The sequence below is a fragment of the Rutidosis leptorrhynchoides genome, chromosome 11 (assembly GCF_046630445.1).
Source record: "Rutidosis leptorrhynchoides isolate AG116_Rl617_1_P2 chromosome 11, CSIRO_AGI_Rlap_v1, whole genome shotgun sequence".
NCBI lineage: Eukaryota > Viridiplantae > Streptophyta > Magnoliopsida > Asterales > Asteraceae > Rutidosis > Rutidosis leptorrhynchoides.
Genome location: NC_092343.1, coordinates 384,154,291 through 384,169,781, shown reverse-complemented (window position 1 = coordinate 384,169,781; position 15,491 = coordinate 384,154,291). Strand labels below are relative to the sequence as shown.

At 36.1% G+C, this 15,491-nt stretch overlaps 1 protein-coding gene across 2 annotated transcripts; it reads left to right on the top strand.

The window, feature by feature from the left end:
- The first annotated feature begins 1,168 nt into the window (after positions 1-1,168).
- LOC139877336 (uncharacterized) lies at positions 1,169-14,412 on the top strand. 2 transcript variants are annotated; one of them, XM_071864754.1, is made up of 6 exons: positions 1,169-1,308; positions 3,554-3,882; positions 12,044-12,166; positions 12,224-12,557; positions 12,669-12,997; positions 13,529-14,412. In XM_071864754.1, the coding sequence occupies exons 2-6, from the start codon at positions 3,556-3,558 to the stop codon at positions 14,261-14,263; spliced, it is 1,848 nt and encodes a 615-aa protein (XP_071720855.1). In that variant the 5' UTR covers positions 1,169-1,308; positions 3,554-3,555; the 3' UTR covers positions 14,264-14,412. The 2 variants fall into 2 exon arrangements, with proteins under 2 accessions (XP_071720855.1, XP_071720854.1); XM_071864753.1 differs by having other exon boundaries at positions 12,044-12,557.
- Positions 14,413-15,491: the final 1,079 nt, after the last annotated feature.

Below are 15,491 nucleotides of genomic sequence, written 5' to 3'. Positions count from 1 at the left end.
TATTTCGATACCTTCGAGGAACTACTGATTTAGGATTATTTTATTCTAACGAATCAAAACAAGATTTGGTTGGTTATGCAGATGCAAGTTATTTATCTGATCCACATAAAGCTAAATCTCAAAATGGATATGTATTCCTAAATGGAGGTACCGCAATATCATGGCGTTCTCAAAAACAAACACTTGTTGCAACATCATCAAATCATGCCGAAGTAATTGCATTACATGAAGCCAGTCGGGAATGTTTTTGGTTGAGATCAATGACACAACTCATTACTGATTCTTGCGGACTAGAACGCAATAAAAGTTCAACAACTATCTATGAAGATAATGTAGCTTGCATAACACAGATGAAAGAAGGGTATATCAAAAGTGACCGAACAAAACACATACCCCCTAGATTCTTCTCATACACTCAAAATCTCATTAAGGACAACCAGATTGAAATGAGATATGTTCAGTCCAGCAGAAACTCTGCTGACCTTTTCACCAAAGCACTTCCAACTGCTATTTTCAGAACACACGTTCATAATATTGGCATGAGGCATGTTCAGAAGATGTAACAACTCAGGCGTTGCCTACTTGAGGGGGAGTCAACTCTATGCTGCACTCTTTTTCCCTTAGCTAAAGTTTTATCCCAAAGGGTTTTCTTTAGCAAGGTTTTTAACGAGGCAGTACTAGTTATTCACTAATAAAATTATCATCCAAGGGGGAGTGTTATAAAAGTAATAATTGGATGATAATTTTATTATTATTATAGATATTGCATAGTATATTTTTTTTGAGTATAAATAGGTGTGTTGAGTTAGAGTTTATTGTATGTATTTTTTGGTTAACAAAAACACTCTCTCTCTCTAGATTCCAAATGCCACCAAACTCTCATTGTACATTTTTCTATAAATAAAAAACCAATTACTCATACCTTTTGTACAACCTTTGTTTTCTCCGATTTACAGTATCTCTATCTCTATATACCTTCTACAGTCAAGAACCACTAAAGGTAGTTATAAGCCTACTGAATTATAATATATATATATATATATATATATATATATATATATATATATATATATATATATATATATATATATATATATATATATGCTATTATTAATAGATATAAATTATTAAATTACAACAATACACTCATACATTCTACTCCTGACTAGTCTACTTTTAAAAAAGCAGAAAAACAAACACACAGGCTTCGGACATCAATTTGAGGCTTTTTTTTTCTAGGGTTTAACTATCTGTTCATTAAATTGAAAATTTCGTCAATCATCAATTTCATCCCTTCAATCGAACGAGGTATACAATCGATTTCTATATATATGTATATGTAACTTTGAATATGTATATGTTTCAATCTAATTAATTACTTTGATTTATTACAATGTGGAATCATATAAACTTAGACCAACCATGCTTATATGTTACTAAAGCTGTAATATATATATATATATATATATATATATATATATATATATATATATATATATATATATATATATATATATATATATATATTTTTTTTTTTTTTTTTTTTTGTTTTTTTTTTTTTTTTGAGAAAACCTTTAAACCTTTAATGGAACAATCTGGTTTAGATGATAATGTACGAGTTTACTGAATTTTGTTAAATTTTTAGATAGTTATTTATTTAATAATCGTAATTACTTTCGAAACACAATCTCAAACCAAGGATGTTGCAATAATGGGTAGAAACTGATAATCTGAATTCAACCGGATTTGAGTAAATTTGTATCTGAGACATGATTTTGATAGAGTAAGTTCACCGTGATTGAATATGTCTGAAATGAATGACCAAAGGAGTCTATTTATAGGCGGAAAAGTTTGTTACGTGAGTGGCTGACATGACACAAGTACCACTTGTGTGCATAACAAACTTTCCTGGATATTTGGAATGATGTGGCATAGACGCTTCCCTCGTGTGCCACTGCCTAGATATTTTGGGGGCACGTGTGCATGCTACCGGATAGCATACATGATTACCTAAGTTAAAGGGCTTACGTGTAAACACAATCTTAAGTTATTCCTTTAAGTATTTGTCCACGAAAACTCTTGCCTGATGAGACTCTATCCAACGTTTCCAGTCGGTACTCTGTACTAAAAACTTTCCCCTTCGATTTTTGCTTATGATGCCAACCCGCGTGTTCACTGATCATCTTTTCTTTATCACTTGCCTTCTTGCCTGTAATTTCATCCGTCGCCAGCACCATTTATCATTCTTTCCGGGCCGTGTCCTTTATAAGATGTATAATCAGTATAAAAAATGATTATTTGATATGATCCTTAGGGCGTATCATTAGGACCCGACCGGGACTTGACCCAGGTCTGACCCGGACCCGAGGACCCCGCCAAATATATATGGATCTCTCTCAACTTTTCTTTTAATTTTAGTAATGCTTTGCTGTAGCTTGTATGTTATTTGTTGCTAGTAATGGTTTTACAACTATTTTGTAGCTGGGGACATATGCGTATGGGATGATTTATATTACTGGAACATAATTTGAATATACTGCAAATCATCACTTCTTTGTTACATGTGTTTGTTTTTTAAACAAGCATTGTTTGCAAATGCGTTTTCGCAAGTTAGATAACCTTACATTATGGTAAATAAACAGATGAATAACATTAGAAATTAGTACAGGATAGTAAAGTGGTGCACGTTAGCAGAACTGTTTATATAGTAATGATAATACAATGAACAATAGTTGACCTGTTTGTAAATGTTAATGAGGTAATACTTTAGGTTAGGTTCTTTAAAAGAGATAATAGGTTTTGGTCATTATACGTAATTTAGATTTCTTATAGTGAAATAAGTAACTTATTATTTTTAATTTTGTGTGTGTATTGTGAACAACGGGTTTTCAGTCACAGCCCATGCTTGGTGGCTTTTTTTTTTTTTTTGGTTAGCAGAGGAAACCTCCCTAGCGACAACCACACTGGGTCCTCACTAGCGAGTAAAACGTTGGGCGAGGAGCCCCAGAGTGACGAGACCCGTAACCGGGTGAATTGAGCACATTGGCGCCCCCTCCGGTCAAGAGCCCACTTTTAATTCAATCTTGGGTGTCACCAAGATTCTGACCTGGGTTTGCTTCACAGGGAACTCGGTGGCCAATGGCCTATGCCCAAGTGGTTCAAACAAATTGCATTATGAAATCCCCAAGTAAGACTCGAACTCGAGACCTCTCGGATACCCAGAAGGTTGGTAACCACTCAGCTAAATGGAGATGGTTTTGATAGTTCTATCTTTTTGATGGACTTCTTTTAATTGCAGCGTTTAATTTTGGTGTTACGTTTTGCCTTTAAGCCTTTGTTTTATGACAAAACGAACATGATATAAAACAACTATTGTCATCATGTCAACCCCTTCTCCCAATGGAAAATTTAGCAGTCCAGGTAACATGCCAAAAAAAAAAAAAAATAATAAAAAATATCCTGCTATTATTTATTTTAACTGCATTTATATTTATAATAATAATTACATGTATGATTTAGACATGTTTGTTTTCTACTTTTCTTATGTCTTTAGGTATGGAACAAAATGGCGGATCTACAAAACGAAAGAAAATTAGGATAAATTGGAAAAGTCCAAAGGTGGTAAAAACATTTCTACAAGCGTGTATTGTGGAAGTTGCGAAAAATGGACACATGCAAGCGTTATCATGGAAGAGAGTTGCAGCAAAGCTAAAAAGTAGTCATAATTTCATCGTTGATCGAAAACAAATGACAAATCATTACAACTATCTCAAATCCAAGTATAAAGCATGGTCAGAACTAAGAAACAAAGCCGAGTACGCGTATGATCCTGTGACTAACACGTTTAATTTAACAGAAGAGGAATGGGAATTAGAAGTTAAGGTAACTTTTTTGTTCTGTATCTTTCACCTTTTGTTATTTACCCTCGCATTCAAAAATATGTCCATCTTTGTTTTATTGTTCGTCCCAAATTTTTTGTAAGATTGGCAAGGTTGTAAACGATGCTAGTCGGGATGAGTCGGTCGGGACCTTAGAGGGACGAGTCGGTCTGGACTAGGACGACCAATGCTGACTTTTAATTGTTAATTAATTAATTAAACATATACAACAACAAAACCCAATACCACATGAGTGGTGTATGCGGGAGGTGAGATGTAGACAATCCTTCCCCTATCCGAGAATAAAAATAAGTCATTTCTCCACCTAGAGTGAAACACTCTCAAAAGTAGAGAAAGTCATCCCTCTCTCTATTCGACGGATATTCGACGGATAAAGAGATTGCTTCCGAGTATACCTCCGGCCAATAAGGAGGAAATTTAAAAAACATAATGTAAAATATTAAAAATAAAATTGAGATGCCATGAAAATGGTAGAATCAAATTTCCATGGGTTTTAAATCCTGCCTAAAATTCAATTTAGGCTTTAAATGGCAGTCAATACGCCAATAAATCGACGCTTGCTGTTGATTCAAAAATTATATATATATATAGGGTCATCATCAAGAGGGAAGCACTTTTTTGGGGGAAGTGGCGGGAAGTAAATTTTTTTCGTTTTTTTTCGAATTTTTTTTCCCAACATCAAGTTTAGGTAAAAATATGAACATTTAAAAAAGACACTTTGTGATGAGTGTTATTATTTAGGCGGGAAAACGATTGAAGAAATAATTGATAACATTCATCATGAGTAATGTTATTCCTAATAATATTTTTGGAATATTGTTTTCTTGCATCTTATTTTTCGAAATTTAGCCCGATTTAGAGTTTAGGGTTTAGTCCCTAAACCCTAAATTCTAAACCGTTCGTGTTAAAAATTCAATCTAAACCCTAATTTCTAAACTGTAAACCCTAATTTCTAAACCCGAAACCCTAATTTCTAAACCCTAATAGCTAAACCCTAATTTTTGAACCATAATTTCTAAACCCTAATTACTAAACCCTAATTTTTAAACCCTAAAAAAAAACTCAGAAGAATAATATTACTCATGATGCATGTTTTCATTTTTTTCTTCGAGCGTTTTCCCGCCAAAATAATAACATTCATCACAAAGTGTCCTTTTTAAATGTTTATTTTGATGTGATCTTAGATGCCTGAAAAAAAAAATTCAAAAAAACTGAAAAAAAATTACTTCCCCCCACTTCCCACGAAAAAGTGCTTCCCTCTTGATTAAATACATATATATATATATATATATATATACATATATATATATATACATATGTATATATATATATATATATAGTGGTAGGATCAAGAGGGAAGTAACCAAGTGGGGGGAAGCAAAATCTTTTTTTTCTTTTCTTTTTTCGTTTTTTGAAAAAACTTTGTTCACGAACATTATAGATGGGATGAAAATATGAACATTTAGTAGAGACACTTTGTGATAAATGTTTTTATTTTGGCGGGAAAACGCTCAAAGAAGTAATATATAACAATTATCGTGTTTTTCGAGCGTATGTTGAGGTTTTAGCTATTGGGGTTTAGATATTAGGGTTTAGATATTAAGGTTTATAGGGTTTAGAAATTTAGGGTTTAGGGTTTAGATTTTACTTCACAATGTTATTTAGGATTTAGATTGAGTTTTTAACACGAACGGTTTAGAGTTTAGGGTTTGGTGTTTTGGGTTTATTCCACCAAAACCCTAAACCCTAAACCCTAAACTCTAAATCGGGCTAAATTTTACTTCACAAAACATGAAAAAAAACGTTTATATTCTTCACGAACAATATTATCTTGAATGTTATTTTTGTCGATCGTTTTCCCGCCTAAATAATAACATTCATCACGAAGTGTCTCTTCTAAATGTTCATATTTTCGTGTGATCTTGATGCCGGAAAAAAAAATTCCAAAAAAACCGAAAAAAAAAACTTTTTTGCTTCCCCCGCTTCCCCCGATTGGTTACTTCCCCATTGATCCTGCCCCTGTATATATATATATATATATATATATATATATATATATATATATATATATATATATATATATATATATATATAGATTATGTTGAGGTGTAGGCTTCGGTATTTAAGCCCAATAAAAACAGGCCTGGAGTTTACTTGGTGACCAAGTCAGGGTCTGGCCAACCCTAATTGGTTGGGCCGACTTTTATTGTTCTTTTCTTAGTCTATATATAGTCTCTCATTGTATTTGTAAATCATCGCCTCCAAATTAATAATAATACTCTCTAGTTCCAAAGTGGATATAGGTTTCACCTAGAAACCGAACCACTATAATTCTCGTGTTATTTTTATTCTGTGTTTATTATTCGGCTTGCTCGTTTGCGATTGTTAATCGATTAGGGTTCTACTATGATAGAAGGCAGGTTCTAGCCTTAACAACTGGTATCTAGAGCTCAGGTTCTAACCCTAGCCGTCAATCATAGCTGTTGCTGTTACAGATCCAGTCGCTGCTGCTGTTGTTGCTGTTTTTACAGATCAGATTGCAGATCAGGTTGCAGGTGCTAAACCCTAGCCGCCACCAGACTCTGCTGATCAACTCTAGCCGCCACCAGACTCTACTGTTACAGATCAGATTGCAGATCAGATTGCAGGTGCTAAACCCTAGCCGCCACCAGACTCTGCTGATCAACCCTAGCCGCCATCAGACTCTGCTGTTACAGATCTAGATCAACCCTAGCCGTCACCAGACTCTGCTGTTACAGATTTACTGCTACTGTTACAGATCAGATTGCTGTTGACCTCAGATCCAGTAATTTTTTTTTTCAATGGCAGAAGAAGGAAGGATCAAAATCGACAAGTTTGATGGGCAAGATTTTGGGTGGTGGAAGATGCAAGTTGAAGATTTGTTATGTCAGAAGGATCTGATCGATGCCTTGAATGAGAATAAACCAGAAGGAATGAATGACGACGAGTGGAAAACACTTGACAGGAAAGCCCTAGCAGTTGTCAGACTCACGTTGACAAAAAGTGTTGCCTTTAACATTGTGAACGAAACCACGACACATGGTTTGATGAAGACCTTAGCAAATATGTATGAGAAGCCGTCTGCTTCTAACAAGGTGTTTTTGATCAGACAGTTGGTAAACACCAGGTTGAAAGAAGGTGCTTCAGTAACAAATCATGTTAATAACTTCAACAATATTATCTCTCGGTTACTGTCAGTTGATATCAAGTTCGATGACGAAGTCAAAGCTCTTCTATTATTATCTTCGTTACCTGAAAGCTGGTCAGGTTCAGTCACAGCTATCAGTGGATCCACAGAGTCCTCAAAGCTAAAGTTTGAGAGCATTCGTGATTTTATTCTTGGAGAAGATATAAGAAGAAAGAGTTTAGGAGAACCATCAGGAAACTTGCTGAGCACAGAAGAGAGGGGTAGGAGGAAAGGCAGAAGTAACACCACCAGGGGCAGGTCAAAGTCAAGAAGGGGGAGTGTGTCGAGAACGAGGAATGATATTAAATGTTGGAATTGTCAGGAGATTGGACACTTCCGAAACCAGTGCACTAAGCCAGTAACATCATCAAAGCCAAAGGAAGTTAATGTTGCAGTTGCAACAGATGATTATGATAACGTCCTTGTTTGCTGCATTGAGAATACAATTGATGCGTGGGTTATGGATTCAGGAGCATCGTTTCATGCTACTCCAAGTCCACATTTGATGAAGAATCTACGAACAGGTAATCTTGGTAAAGTTCGTTTGGCTAATGATCATTGTCTTGACATTACAGGGATTGGAGACTTACAGCTGAAGACCTCTTTGGGTACTAATTGGACCTTGGAAAATGTCCGAGTTATTCCTGGCCTAAAGAAGAAACTAATCTCTGTTGGACAGCTTGATGATTAAGGATATCTTGTGCTGTTTGGTGAAGGTCAGTGGAAAGTAATAAAGGGGAACTTAGTAATAGCCAAGGGTAAGAAGAGAGGCACTCTTTATATGGTAGAAGTTCCAGCTAATGAAGTAAATACAGTTTCCAATGATCGTAGCTTAACCAGTCAGTGACACCAACGTTTAGGTCACATGAGTGACAAAGGAATAAAAATGCTAGTGTCTAATGGTAAAATTCCTGGTCTAAAGAGAGTTGAATCGGACTTTTGCGAGTCATGTGTTCTAGGAAAGAAGAAGAAGGTCACCTTTGCAAAAGCAGGCAGAACATTAAAGGCTCAGAAGTTGGAGCTAGTACACACGGATGTGTTCGGGCCTACTCCTGTTTCTTCATTGGGAGGAGCACGCTATTATGTTACTTTCATCGATGATTCAACACGCAAGGTATGGGTTTACTTTCTTAAAAATAAATCTGATGTATTTGAAGCTTTTAAGAAATGGAAATCTGCTGTTGAATTATCTTGTGATTTGAAGGTAAAATGCTTGAAGTCGGATAATGGAGGAGAATACATCAGCACCGAGTTCGTTAACTATTGTGCTGATCATGGCATTCGGATGATCAAGACGGTTCCAGGTACTCCACAACAAAACGGAGTTGCACAAAGAATGAATCGCACTTTAAATGAGAGAGCACGTAGCATGAGACTTAATTGTGGGCTACCAAAGACTCTATGGGCTGATGCAGTAAGCACTGCCGCTTATTTGATCAACCGTTCTCCATCAGCTCCGCTTGATTTCAAAATACCCGAAGAAGAATGGAGAGGTAAAGCAATCAGTTATGAGCATTTAAAAATCTTTGGGTGCAGTGCATATGATATTAATAAAGATGGTGACAAACTTGATGCAAAAGCAAAGAAGTACGTGTTCATTGGTTATGGGGGAGATGACATGGGTTACAGGTTATGGGATAACAAGGGAAAACATATTATCAGAAGTAAACATGCCACCTTCAATGAAGCAGAATTATACAAGGATTTCAACTCAACACCAAAAGAAAAAGAATCAGTTGAATTTGAGGTTGACACATAGACAACTAAAGAAGATGAAAGGGAAACTCCAGAGTGTGAAACTGAAGTTCCAGTGGGAGTTCCTAACAGTGAAAGCTCGGAGTCTGATCACGAGCAGACTTCAGATAGTGGGAGCTCAGACTCTGATGATGAGCAGACCCCACAGCCCCCATCACAATCTGACCAGTCCAATTGGGTCAGGAGATCTACACGAGTTACAAGACAGCCAGAAAGGTTTAGTCCAACAGTTAACTATCTTCTTTTGACAGAAAATGGGGAACCAGAAAGTTATTCTGAGGCAATGAAGGTGAAAGATTCGTTCCAGTGGGAGCAGGCTATGAAAAGCGAGATGGAATCTTTATTGAAAAATCAAACTTGGAGGTTAACCAGGTTACCACCAGGAAAAAGAGTCTTACAGAATAAATGGGTTTTCAGAGTCAAAGATGAAGCGGATGGTTCTAAACGATACAAAGCAAGATTAGTTGTCAAAGGATTTCAACAAAAGAAAGGAGTCGACTATGCTGAAATCTTTTCTCCAGTAGTGAAGATGACGACTATCAGATTGGTTCTAAGTATGGTTGCAACCGAGAAGTTACACTTAGAACAGTTGGATGTTAAAACAGCCTTCCTGCATGGCGACATTGAAGAAGACATTTACATGTCTCAACCAGAGGGGTTTCGTGTCAAAGGAAAGGAGAGTCTTGTGTGTAATCTAAAGAGAAGCTTGTATGGTTTGAAACAAGCTCCCAGACAGTGGTACTTGAAATTTGATAATTTCATGGAGAAGACAGGATTCGTGAGAAGTTCTACAGATCATTGCTGTTATTTGAAGAAGTTCAAGAGCTCCTATATTATATTGCTTCTTTATGTCGATGATATGTTAATTGCAGGTTCTGATATGGTTGAAATACTCAATTTGAAGAAGCAATTATCTAGAGAATTTGAAATGAAGGATCTCGGGCCAGCTAAGCAGATTCTCGGTATGAGTATATGCAGGAATAAAGATGGGTCAGTTTCTTTATCTCAAGAAAAGTATATTCGGAAGGTTCTTGAAAAGTTCAGAATGAATGGTGAGTCTACAAAGCCAAGAAACACACCGTTGGGAAGTCATCTAAAGCTTTCTAAACATCAGTCTCCTAAAACTGAAGTAGAAAAAGCAGAAATGGCTAAGGTTCCTTATGCATCCGCAATGGGTAGTCTAATGTACGCTATGGTGTGTACAAGACCTGATATAGCACATGCAGTTGGGATGGTTAGTCGCTTTATGTCAGCTCCGGGGAAAGAACATTGGGAAGCAGTGAAGTGGATACTGCGGTATTTAAAGGGTACTCCTAAAGTTGGGTTATGTTTCAAGGGCAGGGATACTGCTCTCAGGGGTTATTCTGATGCAGATTTGGGTAGATGCAATAATACCTTCAAGAGCACCACCGGGTACAAAAGAGCGTGGCTCTATCTACTACTGAAGCAGAATACATGGCCTTGACTGAAGCCAGTAAAGAACTAGTGTGGTTGAAGACATTCATGAAAGAACTGGGCAGCAAACAGACAGAATTTGTCTTATATTGTGATAATGAGAGCGCAATCAAGTTAGCAAAGAATCCAGTCTATCATGCTAAGACGAAGCACATTGGCATGAAGTATCACTTTATCAGAGAACGGATAAGCAAGGGAACATTTAATCTGGAGAGCATTCCAGGTTCAAAGAATCCAGCAGATATGTTCACCAAACCAGTAACGCTGGATAAGTTGAAGCTGTGCATAGCTTCAACTGGCCTTCAGGAACATTGAAGAGAAGGCAGGAACTAGAGAGAGAAGAGATGAGCTGAGTCTTGCATTGCAGAAGTACAAGAGTGCAGATCGATGTTATTCAAAGCCTCCAAGTGGGAGATTGTTGAGGTGTAGGCTTCGGTATTTAAGCCCAATAAAAGCAGGCCTGGAGTTTACTTGGTGACCAAGTCAGGGTCTGGCCAACCCTAATTGGTTGGGCCGACTTTTATTGTTCTTTTCTTAGTCTATATATAGTCTCTCATTGTACTTGTAAATCATCACCTCCAAATTAATAATAATACTCTCTAGTTCCAAAGTGGATGTAGGTTTCACCTAGAAACCGAACCACTATAATTCTCGTGTTGTTTTTATTCTGTGTTTAGTATTCGGCTTGCTCGTTTGTGATTGTTAATCGATTAGAGTTCTACTCTGATAGAAGGCAGATTCTAGCCTTAACAGATTATTTAATCAGTTACACATAAATATATCAATCATAAAGAGTCAGGGTGTTGGTGTATTGGAGGTGACCTGACGGGTTCGACCCCCAGGAGCTGAAAATATTTCCCTTGAGGTTACCCGCCCATTTCATGGGCCTCAGAGTTTTTGAGCCTCATCCGAGGGGGTTTTACCACACGCGATGCCCGAATGTATGTCGAGGGGTTTCCTCGTGAGGGGAGGTAGGATTGTAAATGGTTCGTCCCAGGAAATGATTGGGTGGGTGGGTTCCAACATCGTGTTCGGACCTTAGTCAGTTACTCCTAACTAGTTACTCCTAACTGTCGTTCGAAAAATATATCAATCATAGCACATAAATATTGCAAACATAGATTACATGCTACAAAATCTAATCTTTAAAATATAAATTTTTTGACTTTACTTTGACTTTGATCGAATTAGACCCCACTTGGCCGATACAGCCCGACTTTGTCTGATTTTGACATACGTTTTTGCATTTTTGGGTGAGTGGGGAAGGGTTAGTCGCCAAATCGACGCGTCGGCCATCTCGGCGGAGTTTTACAACAGGGAAGATAAATACATTTTCTTTAAACAAAACCGGATGTATTGATATAACTGTTGAATTTGGATTCTAAAACTTTTATATTATTGTTAATAAAAAGTTTGAATTAGTTTTACTTTCTTACACTTTTTGTTTTTGTCTTTAAATAATGATTTTGGCACAAACAGAGTATGTATTCTTATATAAAATTCTAAGGTTTTCTCTGTTCAAGTTAATTGGGAGGGCGAGTAATCCTACTGTATGTAGCCCATTATGATTACTCCCTTGTTGTTTTAACCCTTTCTTGGCCACTACAAGATTCGAACCTCGAGACCTCTTGCGGAAAAGATGGCAAAGCCCCAACCATTGGCGACCTTGTAATGGAGTATATATTTTTTATATAAAATTTGTTTATTTATTAATTAATTATTGCAGGGAAATAAATTCGTTGAATCATTAAAGAGTACAACGCTCCTCTATCCAAATCTTTGTGCACAACTTTTTGACGGGGTAGTTGTTATAGAGGATGAAATTGGAGAATCGTCTTCTCAAAAGTCTGAAAGGCCATTAACTGAAGCACAAGAAACTTCAACTTCAAAGCAAAATTGTTCATCTCATGTCGAACCTGAAAGCCCAACAAAAAAGGCCAAAACTTTCGAGAGTGCTGAACCTCTTTTAATCAAAAGTACCGAAGAGATAAACGGAGCACAAGAAATTTCAACTTCAAAACAAAATTGTTCTTCTCCTGTCGAACCTGAAAGCACAACAAAAAAGGCCAAAACTTTGAAGAATTCAAGTGCCGAACCTATCCTAATCGAAAATACCGAAGCGGTAAACGGAAATCAAGAAACTTCAACTTCGAAGCAAAACTGGTCTTCTCATGCCAAACCTAAAACAACTGTTGTCAGCATGTCAACCCCTTCTCCCAACGGAAAATTTAGCAGTTCAGGTAATATGCAAAAAAAGAAAGGGAAAAAAAAAGTCTATTGTTTGTTTTACTTGCATTAATAATAATAATTACATCTTTCAATTAAACATGTTTGTTTTCTTACGTCTTTAGGTATGGAACAAAATGGCGAATCTACAAAACGAAAGAAATTTAGGATTTGTTGGACAAGTGTAAAGGTGGTAAAAACATTTCTACAAGCATGTATTATGGAAGTTGCACAAAACGGACAAATGCAAGCATCTTCATGGAAGAAAGTTGCAGAAAAGCTAAAAAGTAGTCATAATTTCATCGTTGATCAAAAACAAATGTCGAATCATTACAACTATCTCAAATCCAAGTATAAAGCATGGTCAGATTTAAGAAACAAAGCCGAGTACGATTATGATCCTGTGACCAATACGTTTAATTTAACAGAAGACGAATGGGAATTGGAAATTAAGGTAACCTTTTTACCTTTATGTCTTTATCCTTTTGCTATTTATCTTTGTTTTCCAGTTTGTCCCAAAATTATTCGATGATGCGTATGTGATTACTACATTTTCTTTAATTAAAACCGGATGTAAATGTTTAATGGTTGAACTTGGAGTCTAACCAGTGGTGAATTAAGAATCAAAACTCAAAACGGTCACATACTATAAAATAGTGGTGAATCTTAATGGCCCAACCCATACTATAAAATCATAAATCCTAAAAACATATGTCGTCCTATAACTATAATTATATCTAGCTGTGTCCTATTTGGTACTTTTTAATTTTTTTTTACATAATTAGTGGTGTCACAGGACACCATTGAGTCCTCTGTGGATTAACCACGAGTCTAACACTTTTATGTTATTATAGATTACGGGTTAAATTAATACAGTTTCTTACACTTTATGTCTTTTCTCTATGGACAGTAATTTTGAGACGGATGAAGTATATATCTTAAATAGTATTTGTAAATCTTATTTCTTATTACTTAATTAATGCAGGAAAATAAATTCGTAGAATCATTAAAGAGTACAACGCTACTTTATCCTAATCTTTGTGCACAACTTTTTGACGGGGTAGTTGTTATGGAGGATGAAATTGGAGAATCATCTTCTCAAAAATCTGAAAGCCCAAGAAACGGAGCACAAGAAACTTCAACTTCAAATAAAAATTCTTGTTCTCGTGTCAAACCCGAAAGCCCAACAAAAAAGCCCAAAACTTCCGAAAATTTAATTGCTGAACCTCTTTTAATCAAAAGTACCGAAACTTCAACTTCAAAGCAAAATCGTTCTTCTCATCTCGAACGTGAAAGTCCAACAAAAAAGGCCAAAACTTTGAAGGACCCTAGTGCCGAACCTGTCTTATTCAAAAATACCGAAGTGCTAAACGGAAATCAAGAAACTTCAACTTCGAAGCAAAATTGTTCTTCTCCCATCGAACCTAAAAGACCAGCGAAAAAGGCGAAAACTTTGAAGAATCCAATTATTTCAGTAACTGAAGACGAAATGTCAAACGCTTTAAAACTGTTTGTTACTGGAAACGATGGACCGTCATTTAAAGATTGTCGAGATAAGTTGTGCAGTCTTGGTTGGGGTGCGAAAAACCCTTTGCACAAAATGGCGCTCGTTATATTTTGCGAAAGTGCAACTTATAGGGATGCTTGGATGCAACTGGAAGATGATGAGGTTGAAGATTGGGTTAGGATGGTTGGACATAAGTTAAGACTAGCTGCATAGTTATTTTATATTTTCAGGTCGTTATATAAAGGTTTTAGGATTGTTTATAATACAGTAATTATTATTATTATACTCTAAGAAGACTAAGAGTAAAATATACTGTTGTAATATCTTGTAAAACAATAATAACGTATAAAACTAAAATTTAGAAGCCCAGATACAAAAGTAAACATAATTAACAAATCTACCAGCCTTTCATTTTCTTTATATTTATATCTCTCTAAAAAATTTGGAGTATACAAATATTGCAAAGCTATTTGTTCTTAAACCGGAAGATATTTTAAAAGATAAAGATCCAAATCAACAAACCTATGAGATGAATGCGCAAACTGCTGATAAAGATGCTAATGAAGTAATAATAGAAGATGATTCTGATGAAGACAATCCAGCTACTGAAATTAACGAAAATGAAGACATTATGGACTTTGCTGCTCTATTATAAAACAAAATGAGGATGAACTGAAACGTCAAGATGAAGAGAAACAAGCCGAAGAGAAGGCTGAAGAAGTTGAATTAGAAGATATGAGACGAAGGACATCTGAATGGAAGAAATATGCGAAAGTGATGCGTACAGCTGCTGCTGATAAAGAAGCTCTTTTGATGAAATACAAGTTGTACTATGATAGAACGGGCAAGAAGACTTCTGGCATGATTCTAAGTTGGGCATACTTCGAAGATTTGAAGTTTTATGGAGTGAGGAGGGAGCAAGGTATTGATAAATTTAAAAATCTTCACGATTTCAAGTCCCTGCCATTTTTTGGAATGATACAGCTAGCTCTGTCTAAATATGCTATACAGTGAGACTGATGGCATGGCGACGTATCTAGAGAACTTATTGACAATTAAGTTTCGTGACGGCTGGAGGATGTTGACTCCGCAGTTTCTAAAGATTTGTTATAGAAAAATAAAAACGAATTCGAGAATAAAACAACCTCTGAAGATCGTAGAGTATACACCGCCCATAGTAGATATGTCAGAACGTCGGTGCTCACTTCAAGTGATGGTACCATGATAATAGAACGGAGAAAGTTGTGATCGTGTTGAAAAAATGAAAAGATTGGGAGATGATAAGGATATTTGATCCAGGATAGATGAGGAATTTATCGAAGAATGACATATGGTTTCTTCATGATTATCCAAAAAGTTATGAATTGAACAATATGGAGCAGGCGCTACAATTCAACAAGGGAGTTCAAATACCTTATGCCTATGGCATCCACACATGAGT

Excerpts from the sequence above, each read along its gene's own strand:
- LOC139877336 (XM_071864753.1), top strand. The coding sequence starts at position 3,556 with ATGGAACAAAATGGCGGATCTACAAAACGAAAGAAAATTAGGATAAAT. Across the intron at positions 3,883-12,043 it reads AATGGGAATTAGAAGTTAAG|GGAAATAAATTCGTTGAATC; the intron begins GTAACTTTTTTG and ends TAATTATTGCAG. Across the intron at positions 12,558-12,668 it reads CGGAAAATTTAGCAGTTCAG|GTATGGAACAAAATGGCGAA; the intron begins GTAATATGCAAA and ends TTACGTCTTTAG.